The sequence below is a fragment of the Podarcis filfolensis genome (genome assembly GCF_964270895.1).
Source record: "Podarcis filfolensis genome assembly, chromosome: 16".
Classification (NCBI taxonomy): Eukaryota; Metazoa; Chordata; class Lepidosauria; order Squamata; family Lacertidae; genus Podarcis; species Podarcis filfolensis.
In genome coordinates, this window is record NC_139620.1 from 38,819,985 (window position 1) to 38,843,104 (window position 23,120).

The window sequence follows — 23,120 nt, forward strand, 5'->3', positions numbered from 1 at the left end:
AGGATCTTGCATAATAATTTTCAGTTTAATAAATTTCTGTTTCTATTTGGCAACATTTCTTTCCCCTTTTGGTTTATGTTTTGACACATTGTCCTCCTTTCCGTGGTGGTTGATCTTCTGGGATGTAGAGTCCACGTACTGAAGAGATGGACACTGGAGAGAAAACTACTCGTTTCACAGTTAACTTTTCTCCCAAGCTTCGAGAGATAATCAATGAAACAAAATATATGGAACAACTTGGATTTCCAGTGCCTGAAATAGCCAGGAATGTGGCCCTTCAGGAGGACAAATTGCTTAGGTAAGGATATCATGTGAATCTGCTCTTGTCAGAGTACATGGCAAGGGTGAAGCTGCTGGTTCTCCTTCATTGGTGGAGAGCATTCTGTTGCAAATCATTCCTCCTGTTTCCTCTGGTAGAGTCAAGCAAATCGGTAGACTTTGTTGCTTCAATTGGTGGAAAGCCCTTTCAGTTCTGGTCCTGCCTGCTCAGTGCTCACAGGCTTAGAGAGGAGATTTCCTCCATCTTTGTGTTTTTGGCTTGCTGCTTGCTCAGCTCAGTAGCAGGTTGGTCTTGGCAGGAAAGGCAGAGATTCACCTCTTTGATGCTTTCAACTGTTGTTCAAAGGGCAGGACTGGCCCTACTACTAGGCAGAGTGGGCGTCTGCCTTGGGCAGCTGGTTCTGATGCATTATTTGTTATTGTTCGTATTTATCAATCACCTTCCAATTAAGTTCCAAGGCAATGTACAAACTATAATTAAAAAAAAGAAGTCTAAAAATGGCATGAGGAAAAACCAGAAGGCAAATTTAAAAACAAAACAAAGTTGACACCCATGACATTTTCCGTCCAGCTGAGAAAGCCCATGGAACAAAAAAAGTATTCAACTGTTTCTAGAAAGTGCAGATTGTGACTTGGCAGGAACGCTAACCTACAGAATAGGGGCAGCCACACTGAAAGCCCTGCTCCAAATTACTGTGGAGCAGGCTTCTGGTATCTTTCCAACTGGAAGGAAAGAGACCTATGGGATATAGAAGGGATAAGGTCATCACTCAGTGTGGGGCACCATCATATCCTTCAACTCAGGCAGCAAAATATATTGGGCTTGCCCTGTTGAAGAAGTAATAATAGCTGCTCCCAACTGTCACCAGAAGGGAAAAGATGTCTAAGTACTGCACACAATGTAATGTCCTTAAGAGTCGATGAGAATTTTCAAGGGGCAAGGTAGCTTCCAAGGCCACTTATGAAAATGAAGGGCTGAGTAGAACTTGGTCAGGTAGCATACACTGCACATGGAATGATGATGATGATGATGATGCACATATGAATGCGTTGCTCCAGCTACTCTGGGGAGATTCCAACAGAGTATAAAAAACATAATGAAACATCAAACATTAAAAACTTCCTGATACAGGACTGCCTTCAGATTTCTTCTGGAAGTCATATAGTAGTTTATCTCTTGGACATTTGATGAGAGGGTGTTCCACAGGGCAGGCCTTCTTGGTAGTTTGGTGAACAATTTGAAGATTCCTCTCTTTGGTTACATTTGTCCCAGATCTTGGGATGGGGGTTGTCCTCCCATTAAAGGGATATATTATTAATTTGCATGGACCTGCCTACTGGAAGAAGTGGAAGGAGCAGCTAACACCAGAACACACTTCATTGATCAGATTAAGTCTTCATGGTAAATCTAGTGTTCCTTTCCCATGACATTTTGTCACATTTTTTTGCCACACACGGGCTGTTATTTCACTCTGAAGGAGATGGGGAGGGGTACAATCAGTTCTTTGGCCCTTTGTGTGCCATTCTGGGAGGGCCCTGGTGTGATGAAGCTGTGAGCCCACAGAGTGTTGAATCCAGTTGGGAAAAGAGAAAGTCAAGCAGTGTTTTGCTGGTATTAAGGTTCTAGGAAGCTAAGACTGGGTCAGGGTGTGCAGGACCTGGGACAGCTCACACTGCAAACTCCCAAGGAAGATGAATGTTGTTGATCTGAGTACTTAAATAGCAACACAGGCCTGTTAAGTACCTTTGCTGAGAGCTACTTAGAATTTAAAGACAGAACTCTGGCTTGGAACCTGGTACACTGGTATTGCTGGCTGAGCCTCTCTGCCTTCTCTGCTTGGAACTTAAATGGGAGCAAGGGGCATCCAGAGAAGCAATGGAACTGTAGTTTCTTTTCTTGAGGAAGGAGGGAAAGCACCAGCTTGGGAAAAAGCAAAAAAACCTTAAAAGTTCACTAGAAACAATGTTTTAAGACCCAGTATAATTTGGATTGTATGATCCTTTGTAGGAGCAACTTAATCAAACTTGTATGCTATCCGACAGGATATGTATTCAATTTGACCCTGAAGAAGAGCCTTATGATTCAAAAATGCTTTGGACCTGAATGCATTGTTTCTGTTGCACCTTTGAGCTCTCCTGCTTCCTTTGTTCCTGTCTTTCTGGTCTCAGCAACAAAAGTTCTCAGTCTTTGTATGACCCATGGGATGCTTTTTCAGACTGCACCGTTGTGTAAGGTGTTCAGGGTTCCTGAGGCAGACTTCTACTGCCCTATATCCAAAAAGGCAATATCTACAGCAGAGTCACTTGGAGCTGACATTAGGCTTATTTTGATGGCTTTAAGACTGTTCTTTCAGATGTTATCCATTTTTAGACACTTTGATGCATGCTGATTTTTCAAAGCATGTAGAAATCTGTCTTTTGGAGACAAACTGATGTGAAATTGGCAGACCTGTAACCACTCAAATGTGTCATTTTCAAGTATCTTATGATGAGGTGATGCCTGAATGAAGCAGTTCTTAACAGTTTCCTTGTGCCTCTTTCTTTAGATACACTGATGGCATAAAACAGATGTTGGATCGCTATCACGCATTAATAGGAACTCTGAATGAAGCAGAGACCCAGCTTCTGGATGAACAGATACAAGAACTTTGGCGAGTTTTCAGATCTGGTTACAAGAGGCTCAACTGGAACTCATTAGGTAATACATTTTCCCTTGTAAAACAACTTTAAGGCAATCATTATCAGTTAAAATTTGCTAGAACTTGACATCTTTTTCCTTTTGTCATTCCATCCTATAAAGAGAACAACCTAACACTTGGGTTTTATCTGAGATATATAGTAATTATTCTTTTTTCTTTTCTTTTTAAATATAACAGAGGAAAAAAGAAGTACCATCAGCTGCCATTAACAATAAAATCATTCTATCAATGCTGAGTTAAACATATAAATGAATAAAGGCTGTCTGTATGTCCAAATAGGTTTCCAAGTAAGGTTCATGGGTATAAGCTGTACCTTGTTGTATAGTAATTAAAGAAACAATAACACATTTTTAGTTCTTCTTAAAAAAGAATGGGTATAGTGGCCCTCCTGATGCTATTGGACTCCCAGCTCTCCTCAGTCCCAGCCATCTTGGCCAATGGTCTGGGATGATGGGAGTAGAAGTCCATAGAATCATAGAATGGTAGAGTTGGAAGGGACCCAAGGGTCATCTAGTACAACTCCCTGCAATGCAGGAATCTCAGCTAAGAATCCAGGACAGATGGCCATCCAACCTCTGCTTAAAAACCTCCAGGGAAGGAGAGTCCACAGCCTTCCAAGGGAGACTGTTTCACTGTCGAACAGCTCTTACTGTCAGAAAGTTTTTCCATATGTTTAGTCAGAATCTCCTTACTTGTAATTTGTAGCTGTCCCTCCGAAGAACTATTTATACTGGTGCCAACTTTGCTGTATCTTAGAGCAGAGCTTTCCAAACTGTGTGTCGCAACATGTTAGTGTGTCAGCTGCAGTATGTAGGTGTGTCGTGCAAATGCTCCCCGTACTCCTCCCAGGGCTGGAAAGGAGTTAGTTAACCTTCAGTTTGCTAGTAAAACTGAATTACTGCACTGTGAAATGAAGCATGTCTAAAAAGTGTGTCACCAACATGAAAAGTTTGGAAAGCTCTGTCTTAGTGTAGGTCTCAGAATGGTTTTGTTCACTCCAGCATTTTGAGATATTATGTATGTGTTTTTCAATCCTTGCTTTGATTAGTTTCAGTCAAATGTATTGGATTGCTATCACTGATACAATATTTTGGATTTTTCTGCTGTTTTTTGTTGACATCCTTGAGGACTTGCTAATGGAAAGCCATGAGAGACATATTTTGAATGCAGTGCATACATAAGGCTCCTGAAGACACACTTGCTTAGGCAAGCAGTCTCCTGGACTGAACTTCTGATTCTATTGTTCAACCTGTCTTTTAAATGTTGTATCACATAATTTAACTAAGAATGTTTTAATGCCCAATGGATATGGTATCATGTATTTTAATTATGTATTGATTTTATAGTTGTAAACAGCTTAGAAGCCATGTTGGCATATAAGCAGTATAAGGTAAAGGTACCCCTGCCCGTATGGGCCAGTCGTGTCCAACTCTAGGGTTGTGCGCCCATCTCACTTAAGAGGCCAGGGGCCAGCGCTGTCCGGAGACACTTCCGGGTCACGTGGCCAGCGTGACGAAGCTTCACTGGCGAGCCAGCACCAGCGCAGCACACGGAAACGCCGTTTACCTTCGCGCTATAAAGCGGTACCTATTTATCTACTTGCACTTAGGGGTGCTTTCAAACTGCTAGGTGGGCAGGAGCTGGGACCGAAAGACGGGAGCTCACCACGCCGCGGGGATTTGAACCGCCGACCATACGATCAGCAAGTCCTAGGCACTGAGGTTTTACCCACAGCGCCACCCGCGTCCCTTATAAGCAGTATATAAACTAATAAATAATACATACATACCTGCATACTGGGTGTGGACTAAAGACACAATAATGATCTGGACTCCCTTTTGTTTCAAAGGTATTGGTGACTACATTGTGCGATGTACCCAGTCCATTGGGAAGTTTGAGTCACTTGTCCATCAAATTCACAAGAATGCTGAAGACATGTCTAATAAGCTTTTGTTAATAGAATCCACCAATTTGTTCAAAAGCCCAGCTTCCAAATTTGAAGATTATCTTCCTGGTAAGCCTGTCTGTTTTTGCTGATTCTAGGCCTTGTACAGTCATTGGTGTGGTGCAGAGAGTCTAGGTTTCAGGTAGATAAATTCAGTCTCTATGTACGAACAGTATTTACGTAATAAGGTGTGAAATGTGATTTGATGTGATTTGTTTCTGCTGCTTGATAATGGATTTAAAGTAAAAACAAAAGTCTGCAGTGCACTCTGTATGCTACCATGCACACACCTTTTCTTTGTGAAGAAAATGGCTTGAAGCAGTCCTTGAAGGCCATGTTTATTTTATTTATTTATATATTACTTATTTCTGAAATCTCTAAGCAGTGCACATTAAAATTATAAAAGCATACAATGGTTCAGTGTTCCAACTAGTTGTGTTTTCCTTCAAGACATTCCATTCTACTCTCCCTACCCTTTTCTTTCTTTCTCCCACCCCTCACCAACTGATACTGTGGCCACTGAATATGTTCAGTCTTCATTGGACTGTTTCAGAGGGAGTTGCCCTTAGGTGTGGGTTTTTTCTACTTCTGCAAACTTTGGAGTCCCTCTTAGTTTGCTAATATCTCCCTCTTGTTTCTCTGTAGTCCCATTTCGGCTACATACCCACCATAACTGTGCACTTGAGTTTGCTATTTGTATGCGTGTATAGGTGTATATATAATATACTGCTGTTTCCATTTCTTCATTGATTTTGGGATATCCCAGAGCTTCCTTGTCATTGCTTTTTATTGTGCGTGTTGCCATTCTCTCTGCACTAGGTAAAGGCCCCCTAGGAAAGAATTGAGAGGCACAGACTCCTTGTAGTGTTTGCATGCACAAGCAGTACTGGTGTTAATGCTATTTGTTTTTGAAAAGGAGATTGTGCACCCCTTTCTTCCTCCTACATTGAACAGCCCAGGTTTAAACACTGTTACGTGTGTGTTTTTTTAGTTATGTGAAGTTACTGTCCTCATAAACATTGCTTAAGATTGTTTGATTACCCATGTGCTTGAGGACAAGTTATGAAGAAACCTTGAAAATGAAAGCTGGCATTCCAGTGGCTCCTCTAGATATTATTTTACCCACACATTGTGTAAATGGGCACCTAAGAAAGTCTAAAGAGTTAGCCCTGGTACTGAAGCTGTAACTTGTATAAATTCCAAATAACTCTTCATGTGGAGTGAATTTTTCAAGGAGAATCCCAGCATATTATCTTGTACATTTGTTAGCAACTGACAAATCTTAATTTTGCAACCCACCTTGGCAGGGGCGAAAGAATACTTTGAATACATTAAGCATGAAAGATCCAGGGATGTTGAACATATGGTACACAAGTACATTTCCATTGGCCCCCTGCTAACAAAAATGGAGGGGCTTATTGTGAACACAAACACTGGCAGGGCCTCAAGACTGGTTCATTATTATGCCTTTTGGGAAAAGAAAGTTTACCAGAGCTTGACGACCCTGATTCTCAAGTAAGTCTATTTGAACATATTTCTTCCTCTTCTGTCTAGTTGTTTGCTCTCTGAGTGCAACTTTCATTCATCTTTCCCTGGTTGGTGTGCAGGAGACACCCAGTAAAGAGTAGGTTAGCATCACCCACCACTTAGGCAAAGCCTGTTCATATGACACAGCTTTGCCGACTAGGCTCAACTCCTGAATCCCTGCCCCAGTTCCTTTTCCTAGGTCAAATCTCCTGCTATTTCCCTGTTTTATCTTTCTTAGATAATTCCTAGATAATTTCGTAGATAATTATCTCCTTTGGTTAGCCGAGTCAAATTCTGCTCTTTACCGCATGCCAACTGGGAAAGGAATATTGTGCAGTTCTTATGCATGTTCTTTCCAAGGAGTCCTCAGAGACACTCCTGCAATTTGCCATTGGATGTTCTTCATGTTCATTTTTATCAGGACTGCTTGGAAGGGGCTTTGCCCTTCACATTCCTTTTGTTCTTCTACACACGTCATACTCTGGGGCTGACTCAGCTCCTGTTGGAACTGTGTCAGGGGCTTGTAAGCTGAGCATAGTCTACAAAGCTGTGTCACAAGCTGCTTCTTGGCTTAGGTGGTGGGGAATATTAACCCGCTCTTTACTGGACACATCATGCACATTTCCTGGAAGGAACATCAATGACAAGTGCCAATGTTCTGTTTCTCTTTGCAGAAATTTGCAGTCTTTCAATGCCGCTGTGACAGGGAATACCCCTCTCTTTCAAGCAGAAACAATTTTATCAGCTCCTGAAATCATCCTCCAGCCAAATGCTCCTGAAATTGAAAAAATGTGTGTACAATGCATTCGAGATTGTGTGGAAGTTACTAAAGTGAGTATTCTGTGTCAATTTGCAATGAGGTCTAGGTGAATTTCCTTTTCTTTGATTTATGTAACAAGACAGTAGAATACCATGCTACCTACAATGATTTAGGGGCATTAAAATTAAATATGCATGGTTCAATTAGGTATATTTCATCAAGATACAGATTTACAGATCAGAAGAAGTCAGTGAAATGATGTAGCCGGATTTTTGTATGATGTATAATCCAGCCTCCTAGTTAAAAATATAAGTGTTTTAGTAGTGGGATCCTCAGTCTGTTACTTGTGCAACCTGCCCCTTTAAGAGAAAATAATCTTCCTGGCTACACTTCTATTCATTAGGCCAATAATAAGTTTGAGTATGAACTGGTGAGGGAAGGATCACTCATAAGTGTTCAGCAAATGAATGACCCACTGTTCAAATCAATGCTTTGAAATACTGCATTAAGGCTGGCTCCATTGGACCAGGACATCATCAAGGGATTGATAGAAATGGAGTCAAGTGACTTGGAAGGAGGAGAAATCCCGAGGAGGGACCAGGAGGATCAACAAAGTTATATGATCTCATAACGGTGACAAAGAAAAAGGAGCATGAGGGAGGGGGAAGAGGAGCACAGGACAGTAGAAATTCAGGAGTGGCTATGCAAACCCTGAAGGGTAAGGAAAACAGAATGGGATGTACAGTGATGCCTTGGGTTAAGTACTTAATTCGTTCCAGATGTCCGTTCTTAACCTGAAACTGTTCTTAACCTGAAGCTCTACTTTAGCTAATGGGGCCTCCTGCTGCTGCCGCCGTGCTGCCGGAGCATGATTTCGGGTTAAGCAAAGTTCTTAACCCGAGGTACTGTTTCTGGGTTAGCGGAGTCTGTAACCTGAAGCCTATGTAATCTGAAGCATATGTAACCCGAGGTACCACTGTATTGAGAGAGCAGGAAGGGCCTTGAGTTATGGGCGTCTAGCAAAGACCTCTGTCTTCTCATATTGCTATGCTGGCATCACTGATGCAAATGCAACTGATCTCCATGATAGCACCCCCTTCCCTTGCTGATGCAAAACCCAATAAGGTCTTTTGTCTTCAATGCAGCATTTTGTTCGCTGGATGCATGGCACCTGCATTGATTGTCCACCACAGCAAACTGGTGACGACGAACCCATCATCTTTAGTTTCTTTAGCGATATCTCCCAGAACCCTTTAATCATTGAGCAGGCCATCCTCATTTCTCAGAACATGCACAAGCTTCTGGGCTCCCTCACAAAATACCTGAACCGGTGGAAGAGGTACCGCCCTCTATGGAAGTTAGACAAGGCCATTGTTATGGAAAAGTTTGCTGCCAAAAAGCCAGCCTGTGTCGTCTTTGATGACAAGTTGCAGTTCTACCTGAAGGTAGCCCAAGAAGTGATGCAGCAGCCCATGGTTAAAGACGAGCAGTGCATTCGCCTTCAGCTTGAACCTTTGGCTTCTACAGTGCAAGAAACTGCTAAAGGCTGGATGGCTTCACTCGGGAAACTGCTCAACGAATCAGCCAAAGAGGCACTTTACGAACTCCAAGAAAATATTGAAGTAAGAAACTATTTGACTGGCAATGAATCATTTTTATCAGGGGTAGTTAAGCAGTGGTCATCCAGAGGTTCTTGGACACCCACTTCCCATCAGCCACTACCACCATGGCCAGTGCTCAGGGATGGTGGGAGCCACATCTGAAAGGCCAAAGGCTGTAAAATGCCCTTATCAGCTCTACTGCCCAGTAGGGGACTGCATGGCCTCTCCTGATTCAGATGTTATGAAGAAAAAAAGCTATGTGTTATCAGCATACTGGTAGTACCTCACCCTGAATCTCCTGATGACTGCTTCCAGTGGCTTCAGATAGATATTAAATAGCATTGGGAATAAGATAAGTAGCTGCCAATGCTACTGTCTGGACTTAGTCCCAAATGTAGGACCGGAACTACCCAAAAATAGTGCCCCAAATTCCCATTCCCTGGAGCTGGTCCAGGAGGATGCCATGGTATCGAAAGCTGACAAGATCAAGAAACAGGAGCAAGGTTGCAATCCCCCTGTTTCACCCTTTGCAGAGGTTATTCCACTGGGATTGATGTAGCCCTGATTGAAGCTGGCTTGATTTCTCAACCATGGTGGTGCATAAATTGTTGCAATCCACTGCCTGCCACTTATATAACAAACAAATATTTGTTATACACGTTATTTTTGCAGCCCCAAGCTACTTCATTTTCATATTCTTGCATAATATAGTTTGCTGCAAGATCCTGAGGATCTATAATTGTATTTTTCATGAACAAATCATCGCTTAGTTAATGATACTGATGAATTATTGAAAGTATTTTCAGCTAAATGTTTCTTTTTAATGAACCATTCTCCCCAGAGATTATCGCATAACCTTAAGACAACTCCCAGTACCCTGGAAGATCTCAAATTCGTCTTGGGCACAATTGCCGAGATCAAAGATATGTCTCTAGAAGTGGAACTTAAATACTTGGATATTCGTGAGCGATACCGTACCCTTGAAATGTATAATATTCCTGTAAGTGAAATGCTGCAGTATGTGTGATAAGTGCTGCAGAATCTCAAGATAATCTTGCTCTATAATTTCCATTTGTTGGACTGGGAGGATGGGACTTTTTTGAAAGTCTCATGTCCCCAGACCTAATGAGTCACAGGCAATCAGGGAATTGTTGAAGGACCAGCTCTGGGTCATACACTGGACCTCAGAGTTTGGCAAATTTGGGATCATTCTTAGACAGGCTTCCTCAAACTCGGCCCTCTAGATGTTTTGAGACTACAATTTCCATCATCCCTGACCACTGGTCCTGCTAGCTAGGGATCATGGGAGTTGTAGGCCGAGTTTGAGGAAGCCTGTTCTTAGGGAATCTGCGCTGATTTATATGACAGTAAATTATTATGGGAATGGGCTCAGTGGTGAAGTGCCGGCAGGTTCAGTCACTGGCATCTCTGGTTTAAAGAGGGAGATGATCAAGACCCTTTTCTCCTGGAAAGTTGCTGCTAGTCATAGTAGGCAGTGCGAGATGGGATGGACAAATAGTCTGACTTGGTATTGATGCACATGAACAAAATGGGCAAGATGATGAATTGCAGGGTCACACTAGACCCTACAGGGCATGCATGTGTAATAGCCTGCTTTTCTACTTGCATGTGCAATGACTTGGGAGTGTGAAGACATAGCCAGGGAGAGAAGGGTTAAACAACCCCTTTCTGTCCTCCTCACTTATTTTCTGCTCATATTTGCAGCCTTCAAATTTGTAACATCTAGTAGTTTAGTCTACAACTTTAACTCATGAGCTACTTCAATTAGGATTTGCTTGACTTGGTTCTAGGTCATGTGATTCTTTCCCAACTCAGCTATTCCAGGCTAAGGTGCAACAAGAATGTTGATGGGAAAGGGCTAGAGCCACCTCAATAAACAAAGCTGGTACTGCATGTTAGAAGTGCAGCAGCAAAGATAATTCAGTTAGTAACTTAAAAATTAATTCTATTAGTGTTAAAGACCTGAACTAAGGCTCAAACTAAGAAAGACAAAATCTCTCTGTTCATTTCTCCTTAAATTAGACACTGTTTTTGCTAAGTAAAGTGTTATAAAGGGTTTTGGTTTCTCTGGCATCCAACTGTGTTGTTTAAGTGACTTTGCAGTGCAGTGGATCTGAGAAATCTAGCATGGCAAAAGGAATCAAAATGCAGGGAGCTCTTGAAAGTAGGATGGCAGAATACAGATTGGTTTGTGTGTTCTATAATACCAACATGGATTGGCTTGTTGGAAATTTAGAGGGCTGTTGCAGATAGAGACCTTGAGGATAAGTGAGTTGGTAGAGCATGAGACTCTTAATCTCAGGGTTGTGGGTTTTCACATTGGGTGAAATCTTCCTGCATTGCAGGGGGTTGCACTAGATGACCCTCATGGTCCCTTCTATGATCCTAAGAGGGCAGGTTGTTGCTAGCAGTTCTCATAGAAGAACCATTCATTTGTATGAAGTGTCAGAGTAACAAAATGTATTGTGAGTGACTCCCCAGATATCCTGCTGGGCTGCATGCTAGCAGATTTAGACATGATCTGGAGCCTCAGACACACTTTTAAAAACTGAAATATTATTTTGCTTTAGACAACAGAAGAAGAACAGCAGTTGGTGGAAAAGATGAAGCTAATGTGGGATACACTTTTTAATGATGCAGCAGCAGTTGATCACAGCCTTGGAAGCATCAAAAAGACATTTACTGAGGTACTGTTCCTTTAACGTATATTGTAGAATCGGATGAACGCATTTGGAAGAGGAGCTAAACTAATTTGGTTAATATTCCCTCTAGATCACAAGGGAGCAGATTGCAAACTACAGTAAGGAAATTGATGATTTTTACCACAGGTTTATCACTGAAGGACCAGGTTCTGTTGGTGAGAATCTTGACAGAGGTAAGAATGTGTGTGGGTTAGTACTCATCTTATTAGGCAGCTGGAATAAACAATGGATAATGTTGCAGTGGCCCAGAATTCTTCAGACCTTCTTATACGAGAATATAAACACCACGGGTTTCCGGCCACGCTTACAAATCAATGGTGGTTGTTCTTTGTAGCCCTCTGGGGGCTGTGAAGAAGTTCAAGCCGGGGAAGGAGGAGTTATAAGGCATAAATCCTCGCAATGCCCCCCATTGGGGCCTGGGGGGTTGACTGTATCCTGCAGTGCCACGTAATCCTGTGTCTGCCAACTTGAAAGGCAGAATGGGAGTGACCTGTGAGTGTGTCCCTGCCATGGATGAGCCTCTGTTACTGGCATGATTTGTGGTGGGTTTCTCCTTAATCTGGATAATTGGCTTTAATCAAGAGGCACTCCTGAACTAACATATGCTAATGGGCTGCAATCAGTCAGCTGCCAAAAGGACTGAAGGTATTTGAATGTTTTTCTGAAGCTTGAAAATCTCTACAACAGCTGGGAAAGGAAGAGGGAGGGCAAGGTGCCCTGTGCTTTCTTATGTGTTTTCAAATGCTTTCTCTATGTCTAAAATCATTAAAGCCACTTGTTTTTAATTTCTCACTTGTAAATATTCTAATATATTCTAATATATCAATTATATTTCTAATACTGTCCTTAATCTGTCTTCTTGGAAAAAAATATGGCCTGATCATAATGGATTGCCTCTTTTAATACCATTTTCAGCCTATTTGTTAATATATCTGCAAAAAGTTTATAATTGTTATTCAACAAAAAAATAGGTCGATAATTTTTTAACTGCTTAGGATCTCTGTCTTGTTTAGGAATCAAAGTTATATAAGCATTCTTCCAAGACCAAAATGCAGCTTGCCTGTGTTTAAAGTCATATTCATAATGCCCTTTAATGGTTGTATTCAGTAGCTTCTTATAATATATTGCTGAGAGTGCATCAGGTCCAAAGTTTTAGAATTAAATAAAAAAGACTTGATTCTTCGTCTGAAAGGTGTTCCAGAGGATGTAACGGTGGAACTAAGTGAAAAAATAATGGAAGAATTTGCTAACCTGATTGAACTGGAAGAAGAAATGATTAGTACAGCAGTGAACAATTTTTTCCACATAAAATCTAGATATGCTAAAAGAGAAAAAAAACTGCTGGGTGACTGTTTGGCGTTTTTTAATTCAAAGAGAATTAAGGACAGAATAATACAGATGCACCACTAGAAAAATTTCCAGATCGATGAGCAAAAAATAATACAGTGGTACCTCAGGATACGCTTCAGGTTACATACACTTCAGGTTACATACTCTGCTAACCCAGAAGTAGTACCTTGGGTTAAGAACTTTGCTTCAGGATGAGAACAGAAATCGTGCTCCGGCGGCACGGCAGCAGCAGGAGGCCCCATTAACTAAAGTGGTTATTCAGGTTAAGAACGGACCTCCGGAACGAATTAAGTATGTAACCAGAGGTACCACTGTAATTCTGAAAGAAATCCCGGAGATTGTTAAAGAAAAGAGTAAATTATAAATATTTGACAGGTGCATTGAGATACAACAAAATCCCTTTTTGTTGAGAATATCCTGAAGGGATATCTTTTACATATAAAGGAAGAAAACAAAGGTATCAGGACCCTGCTGAAGCAGACAAAATTTGGAGAAAATATGGAAAAGAATAAGCAGGAGAAAGAATGTTTGCTTTGGAAGCCAGATAGGAAGAAGAAGAATAACCAACAGAGGTTGAGATGAGAGATAAATAAAGAACAAGATGACGTTGAAAATGTTAACTTGGAATGTAAATGCTTAATAATAAAACTAAAAGGAATAAGATTGAATGTGGTAAAAAAGTAAAATTGGATGTAATTTGTTTCCAGGAAGCACACATTGTTAAGAAACATAGAAGTTTGATTAATAAAAGATTGGGAAAGGACTTTGTAGCCTCTCATATAACAAAAAAGAGAGGCATTGTAATATATATAAAACCTTAACTGAATCCAAAGCAATTATTTAAAGACAAGCAAGGAAGAATACTGATAATTCAGATCACATCACAAGGAGAAAAAAATGTTGTTAAGAGGTGTATATGCACCAAATGAGAAAAAAAATGACTTTTATAAGACACTTGAAGAAATTCTGTTTGAATATATGAATGAAAAGATAATCCTGATGGGAGTAGCTTCCCTGGAATGGGTTAGAAATATAAGAAAAAGTGATACAAAAGAAGGGAAGCTACCCAAGACCTTTTTTCAGATGACAGACAATTTAAGTCTAATTGATATGTGGAGAGAAAAACACTTACTGTACAGACAATTCACATTTTATTTGAGTGTGAATAACTCTGCAAGCAAAATAGACGCTGTATGGCTTTCTAAAGATTTGTATATTAAGGTAAAGAAGGTAGAAATTCTACCTCGGACGTTATCAGAACACAACTCTATCATTGTGGAATTAAGAACAGGGCAAAATTTCCCAATGAGATGGAGATTAAATGAGAATTTATTAAATGATCAAGGAATATTAGAAAAGGGGGGAAATACAAAAGGATTATTTTGAAATTAGTTTAAATCAGGAGACAATTCTAAAGGTAGTATGGGATTCAAGTAATGTGAACATGCAAGGTTTTTTTTAATTCAATAAGGTGCATACCAAAAAAGGAAGAGAGTTGAAAAAGCAGGAAATTTTACAAGAAATAAAAAGAAAAGAAAAAGAATAAATTCTCCTTGAAAAGAGATAGTGAAATGGGATACTAAAATATTGTGAACAGTTTTCAATTATAATAAATCAAGAAGTAGAGTGGAAAATTAAATATTTAAAACAGAAACAATTTGAAAAAGCTAACAAACCAGGAAAATTATTAGCATGGCAAATAAAGGAAAGAGAAGAAAAATTCTGTATAAATAAAATTAATATAGGAAGGTAGATTTGTGGAAAACCCTAAATAAATAAGAGATCAGTTTATGAGTTTCTATACATAATTATATTGAGCTCAACAGGGCATTATAGATAAAATGCAAAAACATCTAGAGGATAGTGGAATATCTAAAATACCAAAAGATAAAAAGCTCTGTTCTGTCCGGTTGAAACTAGGGATGGCTGAATCTGTCAATTTCAGTTTCTATTTTTCCAGTCTTAAATTCAGTTCCTGATATTTCCACAGCAATTTGCAAATTTTAGTTAAAATTATCTTCCTTAAAATTCATCAACATTTTAGTGCAATTTTATCCTAATACATTTATTTGAGAACAATTTTGGCTAATATAAGCATTTTTGCAAGCAATTTCAGCTAGTATAATGCATTCTTGAATGTTATTTTCACATATATATATATATATATATATATATATATATATATATATATATATGTGTGTGTGTGTGTGTGTGCTTACGCACATTTTATGCTAAATTTGTACATATTAAAAGGTAAAGGTACCCCTGCCCATACGGGGCAGTCTTGACAGACTCTAGGGTTGTGCGCTCATCTCACTCTATAGGCCGGGGGCCAGCGCTGTCCGAAGACACTTCCGGGTCACGTGGCCAGCGTGACAAGCTGCATCTGGCGAGCCAGCGCAGCACACGTAAACGCCGTTTACCTTCGCGCTAGTAAGCGGTCCCTATTTATCTACTTGCACCCGGGGGTGCTTTCGAATTGCTAGGTTGGCAGGTGCTGGGACCGAGCAACAGGAGTGCACCCCACCGCGGGGATTTGAACCGCCGACCTGACGATCGGCAAGTCCTAGGCACTGAGGTTTTACCCACAGCGCCACCCGCGTCCCTACTTGTACATATTACCCATGTGGAAAAGTGCATTGCAAAATTCTGAAACTGTGAGTTTCAAGGAAAATGTGAGTTTCGGTTTGCATATTCCTTTTGGAAAGTGTTCATTAGGTAAGTATGTCTTTAAGTGTGAACTGAATAAAAATTATCCTAAATCTCTATTGGGACTCACTATGGCCACAGGTGAACTTAGAGAGCACTGTAGAAGAAAACACCCAGAGCTTGCTTGCATCTGTCCATTGGAAGAGAAGGTCAGTAATGGGGACCAGACTTTCTCATAGGGAAACTTGTTTCCCGTTACTGATCTTTTCATTGAGAATCTGCTGGTAGATTTCCTGGGAAAGTGTTCTGGGCCAGAATGTGTTTTGTACAAGAAGCAAAAAGCACAGTTAGACCTGACCTGAGCTTCTATTGTGGATCAGATCTTGTAGAGATTTTACCTATGGGAATGTCTATAGCTAAGAGTGCTACATATGGTGACTACTACTCATCCCTTGATGCCATATATTCTCTATTGCCATCTGCAGGATTAGAGCTGATGGTAGTTTTTGAAAAAGAACTGGAGAAGCATGAGAAAAATCGTCAGGAACTGGCAAATGCTGAAAAACTATTTGACCTTCCAATCACAATGTACCCTGATTTAATGAAAATCCAGAAGGAGATGAAGGGCCTGAGGCAGATCTATGATATTTACAAGTTGCAGCGAGTAAGTGGGTTTGTTTTAAATAAATGTGTGTGTGTGTGTGTGTGTGTGTGTGTGTGTGTGTGTATGTGTATGTATATATATACCGTAGATTCCGGCGTATAAAATGACTTTTTAAACCCGGAAAAGAGGTTAAAAAGTCAGGGGTCGTCTTATACGCCGGGTATGGAGCCCGCCCACTGCTGCTTCGGAAGCTGCCAAAGCTGCCGCAGCAGCAGCAGCAGCAGGCGGTGGGCTCCGCGCTGGGAGGAAGCTGCCCAGCGATGCTAAGCCGGCTTCGCTGGGCAGCTTCCTCCCAGTGCGTAGCTGCCCAGTGTGTTAGGCGACTGGGCTTATAAGACGAACCCCCAAATTGGCAGCTGCCAATTTGGGGGGTCGTCTAATACGCCCAGCTGCCTAATATGCCGCAATCTACGGTATGTATATCTATATATACACAGAGAGAGAGAGAGAGTTCTCATAGCTGAGGGCTTTGTCTGAATCACAGAAGGTTCATGCTTCAAATCTCACACCAGGTCAGTGGCGCCGTGTTGTGCCCAGCATTGGGGGGTCCTGTTGCACATGCATGGCATCACATGTGTGACGCCCCCGCAAACCTGGCCAGGTCAACTCAGCCCACCATCCCCTACCCACTACCAGCTGCCTTACCTTTATGAAAGGGACACGAGGGGCAAAGATGCTTCACCCTGCATGTCATTGGCAGAGATTGCCAGTGTGCCTTCTGGGGAGGTGCTCTAGTGTTTATCAAAGGGACACACAGGGGGAAGATGCTTTGCTCTGCTGCATCCCTGGGGAGCAACATCTTGGTCCTGGTGCATCCTTTTGAGGATTGCAACAAAATTTTGGGGGCCCCCTTCTTGAAAGTATGGGGGGCTGGCCCCCATGTCCCTGCATAGATGGCACACCTGCACGAAATTGCAGTGTATGGCCTATTTCAGTCCAACCATCTGTAAGCAGGGGCTCGGTCCATTGGATAGAGAAAGTCAAATGGAATTATCTACTATCTGTACATTAAGCTTTAAAAATAAGAGTGCTTTCTGGACTGGTAGGGGAGAGCAGTACCTTTTTAGGGTGTGTCTACACTGTATTTTGAACATGTTTTGCATTATATGTAGCTGCAGGTATTTATTTTATTACATTTGAATCCCTCAGTTCATCAGAGATTGGCTTCCCAAGCAACTTATAACAAATTAAAGTCTTGGTGTGTGCACGGTAGTCACTTCTGTCCTTTGACAGTTGGTAATATAATCCAGGTTCCAGGTTTTTCTCTCCAGAGGGAAAGTTCAGGAGAAACAGTGGGTGGATTTGGAGGCTAGTTGGTGACAGCTAGTATACACAACATCTAGACTTCTATCTAGAGATAGATGTATCAGTCTGTTTCTGGTTTATCAATCTCTCATGTACAGGCAGCGTTCCAGGTCATCATGCAGGATGGTGGAGTGCACATAAACCTGCTCCACCCTGCTATGACACTGCCCCACCTTGCCCCCTTTTTCAGCTACTACTAGGTTGCCACGATGTGCGCATGCATGGTCATGCATCAATTGCATGTATGTTAATCAGTTGTTTCCTCTACTTCATTAATAATTCTGTCCCATCCCATTTGCACATTTGTCTCTGCTGTCTGTACAAGGATTTGTTTTTAAGATAAACATTTTATCACAAAATACATATCTCAGTGTGAAGATTTCTAAATATATTTTACACTAATACATTTCTTTATGCATTTGGTACTTTTTAAAAAAGTGAGAACTGTATTGCAAAACTTAAGAAACGTGAAAGCTGAAGGATAATTATATTCCAGTCTGTTTATTAGTTCAGAAGGTACAAATTAGCTCAATTCTCTTAAAAGTGTAGACCAAACAAAATCATCCTACGTTCCCAGTTCTTACCCTGATCAGCACTTCCAGGTTTTTATGTGCAATGCTTTGTACATTCTCTTTTTTGGCCAGAGTCTACTCACCTTTCCTACTCAACAAAGTGTGCGAGAGTGTTTGTTTGTGTGTGTTTGTGTTTGTGTGTGTGTGTGTGTGTGAGAGAGAGAGAGAGAGAGGGGGGGGGTATACACCTTCTATAAATTGGTTCAGATCTAATTGTTTTGATCCATTAAACCAGGCATAGGCAAATTCCAGCCCTCCAGATGTTTGGGACTACAATTCCCATCATCCCTAGCTAACAGGACCAGTGGTCAGGGATGATGGGCATTGTAGTCCCAAACATCTGGAGGGCCGGAGTTTGCCTATGCCTGCATTAAACCATGTGAATGAGCCATGTGGCCATGCAATTCCTCCCCTCTTCTCCCTTATATTGTGTTCCTTAATTCAAAACTTCCAAGGTTTCTTAAAGTACAATTTTCAATAGAACCAGGAAATTAGTTTGAGCAATCCTTGCTAACCAGGACATCAAACTAGTTTGATTCTGGTTTTATACTCTGGTTTGTAGGACCATGACAACTCCAGTGTTCCATTTCAGATGTCACAGGAAACATTAGACATATTGAATTAAGGTGGATTACAGAAGGGGAAAGGAAACAAAGTGGGAACAGGCAGGCAGGCAGCTCATTCCTAGTCTGATATAGGGTTCTTAGACTGAGTTTATTATGACTTAGCCAGACCTCTACTTCCTTCTCAGCGCCTGGAAGCTATGTCTAGTTTTTGAAAAATAGACTGTCCCACCTATTTTTCTTTTTATGGATTCAAGAACTGGCAGAGGAGGAGGAAAGGACTAGAAGTCTCCACCATTTCTCTGGCCATCAGACTTGATAGTTAAATAATAATAATAATAATGAATGATGTAAAACTGTTGTGAATTTATACCATCAAGAGCAACAAATGTGTTTGCAATATTTCTCCCTTTTCACTTTTTGGCTTGACAGATTTCCCCCCTCAGCTAATTAGAATTTACCAAGGGAGTTATTATTATCATCCATGTGTCTCTTGTAAATTCCTTGTTGAGGTGAATAAGGGAACATTTGCTTTAAAGATCTACTTAGCCTAGGCCTGGCATTCTTAAACTTTTCTTCATAAAAATAAAATAAAATAAAAATCTCTGTCTTGTCAGCAAGATACTGTTACAAAAGCCTGGTACCTACCCCTCTCTCTGCCAAGCAGTGGCAAGAGTTCATGGGGCTACAGGCAAACACACAGTGTCTGTGTCCCTTTGGAAACTGTCGTGCTTTAAGAAATATGGTTTATTCACCTATTTGCACCTTCAGTCTGCATGGAGGGGGTCCAGATCTTACAGTCATTCCAAGAGGCAGCAGCATAAGGTCGATCTCAGCCCTTCCTCCTCCTTTCCAGAAACCCCTTGCCCTCCCCCAGAGCAGTTACATTGGCAACCTTCCAAATCCCTAGTCTGTGGTCACACCTGGGGCAAGAAGTTACCTTTTCTTGTTAACAACCCTCAATGGCTCTCTATTGTTCCTAGCTTGGCCAGGCTACCCAAGAATTCCTTTGCAGCTTATATTCCCCCCTTCATACCACAAATAACCAAAATCCTAGCATTTATTAATTTTACCCACATCTATAACAATATGTTTCTTATAAGTTATTTCCTGTTTCCAGGCTGCTAAAGAAGAATGGTCTCAGACGCTGTGGGTGAACCTCAATGTGCAGGTGCTGCAGGATGGTATTGAAGGGTATCTAAAAAACCTTCGCAAATTGCCAAAACATGTCCGAAGTGTGCCTGTCGCCTATCATCTGGAAATGAAGATGAAGGCATTTAAGGACTCAATTCCTCTGCTGCTGGATTTGAAAAATGAAGCATTGAGAGAGAGGTTTGATTTCAATTCATTCATATACGGTTGCATGTTAAAGCCAAACATTTCAGTGATTTGAATCTACACCTGATACATTTCACGCCTGTTTCTTACTCTGTGGTGGGCAAAGCTGTCAAAACAGGCAAGTTTTTCTAATTTTGTCTCTGCTGTTCTGGCCAATGCATTTGATGATATTAGAAATTCATGTGGGCATAGAAATATCCTTGCTGCAAAATTCCCATGCTAAGCAGCTACTGAGACTTAATGAATACCACAACTCTGATATCATTCCACTTTTAGTTCTCTTCTTTTGTAATAAAATTCCTTGCTGTTTTAAATGTCCTCTACAGTGGTCCCTTGGTTGTTGAACTTAATCCGTTCTGGGAGTCTGTTCAACTCCCAGAACTGTTCAAAAACCAAGGCGTACTTCGGATTGGCAGCAGGAGCTTTTTGCACTCAATTGGAAGCCATGGAAGCTGTGTTGGACATTTGGCTTCCAAAAAACGGAACACTCACTTTCGGGTTTGCAGCATTTGGGAGCCAAAACGTCCATATACCAAGGCATTTGACGGCCACGGTATGGCAGTATATGGACTTTTTTTTGAGGGGGGAGCCTCCAAATGTACACACCACCCTTGCATTTGCATCGCAGTGGCAAGTATGGGTATGGGACCAGGTGCTCCCCAGGGTGTAATGTGCAGTTTTCTCCTAAATCAACGTATCTTGAACCAAAGCACCTCACTGTTGATTTGCTAACACTTTTCAGGCACTGGAAAGAACTGATGCGTCGAACAAATACATTTTTTGATATGGCAACAGAAACATTCACTCTGGAGAATATGTTTGCCATGGAGCTGCACAAACACATTGATGTTATCAATGAGATAGTTAGTTCTGCTGTGAAGGAACTTGGCATTGAGAAGGTAAAGTTCCCCTTTGCTATTCCTCTTTCTTTAGGGCTCTTACAGCAATAGCTACAGTAAACGGTTAGAAACTTTGAATTTATTTTTTTGTCTTCTCATAGGGTGTAAAGGAAATAGTAGAAACCTGGGAGCACATGAAATTTACTGTGCAAAGGTACTTCAAAGGCACTCAGGAACGGGGCTTCATTTTGGGAGCTGTAGATGACATAATTCAGATCCTGGATGACAATGCAGTCAACCTCCAGAGTATTTCGGGGAGCAGATTTGTAGGACCTTTCCTGTCTCTGGTTCACAGCTGGGAAAAAACTCTCTCCTTGATTGGTGAAGTGATTGAGGTAGGGAAGTAAAACAGAGTCTTCTTCATGAGTGGTTTTGTAGTCTCTTTTATTTACCTGTTATCGTGTGCCGGGCAATGAAGCCCACTGCCCCTTTATCTTAAGTAACAAATACAGAAGGACTCGGACAAGCATCTGGGGTTCAAATTAGGCCACAACTTTATTGATTACAAATGTAAGTGTTTGGCATAGCATTGGGCACATCTGCTACGTCTAGCCCACCTGCTGGAGAAATCTGGGGGTGGTGGCCAAATCTGATAAAGGATGTCCTATGACATACATCAAAGACCTGACAGGTTTGCCACACTGGGGATTGCTGTGGCCCTCAGCCCCCACCTGGGCAGAAAGACAGAAGTACCTCCCTCAGGATCCTTTTAATGTGATATCCCGCTGCCATGGAATGGTAGGGACGCCGCCTGCGTTTCCCCCTCTGGCAAGGAGAAAGGATCATATCTAATGCCATAACTGCCAAAGTTGTGATGCTTGCTATGAGGGAGACAAAAAACCCCAGATAGGCTCAATTAGCCTAAAGGCAAAATTCCTCTTTGGCCCCCAATATGGCAACTGAAGTGATCCATAGCAAGGTCAAGCAAATACCAAAACAAGGGAGGGAGGGAGGGACATCTGGAAGGTGACAGCAGTGCTGGGCAAGGCAGTTGGCCACTTTATACACCCAGGGAGCGGATCTGGGTGAAGACTCTGTATGAGTCTCTGTCAGCTCTGCGCTCCCCTCCCTCGAAGCAGCCCCCACTGGCCTGCTTGTGATTGGCCAAATTGAGGCAGGCAAATTAGAAATTCCCTCAGCCGATGGGAGAGGCAGCTGTGTCTCCCAACAGCCATGGGGGCCTAGCACAGGGAAGAGGAGGATGGTGGTGGGCCCTGCTGTGCCACAACTGCTGTCCAACTCACAGGCAAGCGAACAGAGATTTTTCCTTTTTTAAAAAAGCAATATTTGACTTTCCTAGGTCTGGATGATAGTTCAGCGAAAATGGATGTATCTGGAGAGTATATTTATTGGTGGAGATATACGATCTCAACTGCCAGAGGAAGCTAAAAAATTTGACAACATTGACAGGATATTTAAAAGGGCAAGTATCTGACTTGTGGGTTAATGGGAGCATTGAAGGACAGCATATTGACTGTATACATGGTTTGAATGCATCTTATATGCACAAACACACCTGTAATCCATGGTGTTAGCTGTCAGTAGCTTCTCATCTTCTTTATTTATTCTTCCCTGCAGATAATGTCAGAAACGGTCAAAGACCCAGTAATAAAGAGATGTTGTGAAGCTCCAAATCGTCTTTCAGACCTACAGAATATAAGTGACGGCTTGGAGAAGTGTCAGAAGAGCTTGAATGATTACTTGGATTCCAAGAGGAATGCTTTCCCCAGATTCTTCTTCATATCAGATGACGAACTGCTTAGCATTCTGGGCAGCAGTGACCCGCTGTGTGTTCAGGAGCACATGATCAAGGTGGATAATGGGCTGAGCCTAGAAACCATTAAAGGGCCCTTTCACAGTCTCCCTTTCTGTGGTGTATACAGTTGGATTATGAGGCAGAAGGCAGGGGCATTATGGGTGCTTCCCACTGGTATCCAAGGGAGCAGGAAAATTATCCAGAATTTCCAGGCCTGTCCTGCTTCTGACAAAGATTCTGATGTTTATATAAAATGCTTTTTCACATGATATATTGTTAATCTATGGAGTTCCTTGCCATAAGTTGCAGTGGTGGCCACTGGCTAGGTTGCTTCAAAATGGGATTAGACTAACATATAGAGGATAAACCTATCAATTGTTGTTAGCTGTAACAGCTGACAGAACCACCATGTTCAGAGGCAATTTGCTATTCAGTGCGAGTTGCTGGGGAGCAAAGGGAGGAGAGGGTTGTTGCCTTCATGTTCTGCTGG

The 23,120-nt window shown here is 41.6% G+C and overlaps 1 protein-coding gene across 1 annotated transcript in view; it reads left to right on the forward strand.

Moving 5' to 3' along the window:
* Nucleotides 1-23,120, forward strand: part of DNAH10 (dynein axonemal heavy chain 10) — a 114,748-nt gene that overhangs the window by 23,894 nt on the left and 67,734 nt on the right. Inside the window, exons 15-29 of the mRNA XM_083589447.1 lie at nucleotides 129-298; nucleotides 2,826-2,977; nucleotides 4,828-4,992; nucleotides 6,231-6,438; nucleotides 7,125-7,281; nucleotides 8,356-8,832; nucleotides 9,653-9,811; nucleotides 11,403-11,519; nucleotides 11,605-11,707; nucleotides 16,019-16,197; nucleotides 19,758-19,969; nucleotides 20,718-20,874; nucleotides 20,976-21,209; nucleotides 22,175-22,297; nucleotides 22,453-22,686. Of these exons, the coding sequence (XP_083445573.1) occupies nucleotides 129-298; nucleotides 2,826-2,977; nucleotides 4,828-4,992; nucleotides 6,231-6,438; nucleotides 7,125-7,281; nucleotides 8,356-8,832; nucleotides 9,653-9,811; nucleotides 11,403-11,519; nucleotides 11,605-11,707; nucleotides 16,019-16,197; nucleotides 19,758-19,969; nucleotides 20,718-20,874; nucleotides 20,976-21,209; nucleotides 22,175-22,297; nucleotides 22,453-22,686 (2,847 nt within the window). The remainder of the gene's footprint in view (nucleotides 1-128; nucleotides 299-2,825; nucleotides 2,978-4,827; nucleotides 4,993-6,230; nucleotides 6,439-7,124; nucleotides 7,282-8,355; nucleotides 8,833-9,652; nucleotides 9,812-11,402; nucleotides 11,520-11,604; nucleotides 11,708-16,018; nucleotides 16,198-19,757; nucleotides 19,970-20,717; nucleotides 20,875-20,975; nucleotides 21,210-22,174; nucleotides 22,298-22,452; nucleotides 22,687-23,120) is intronic.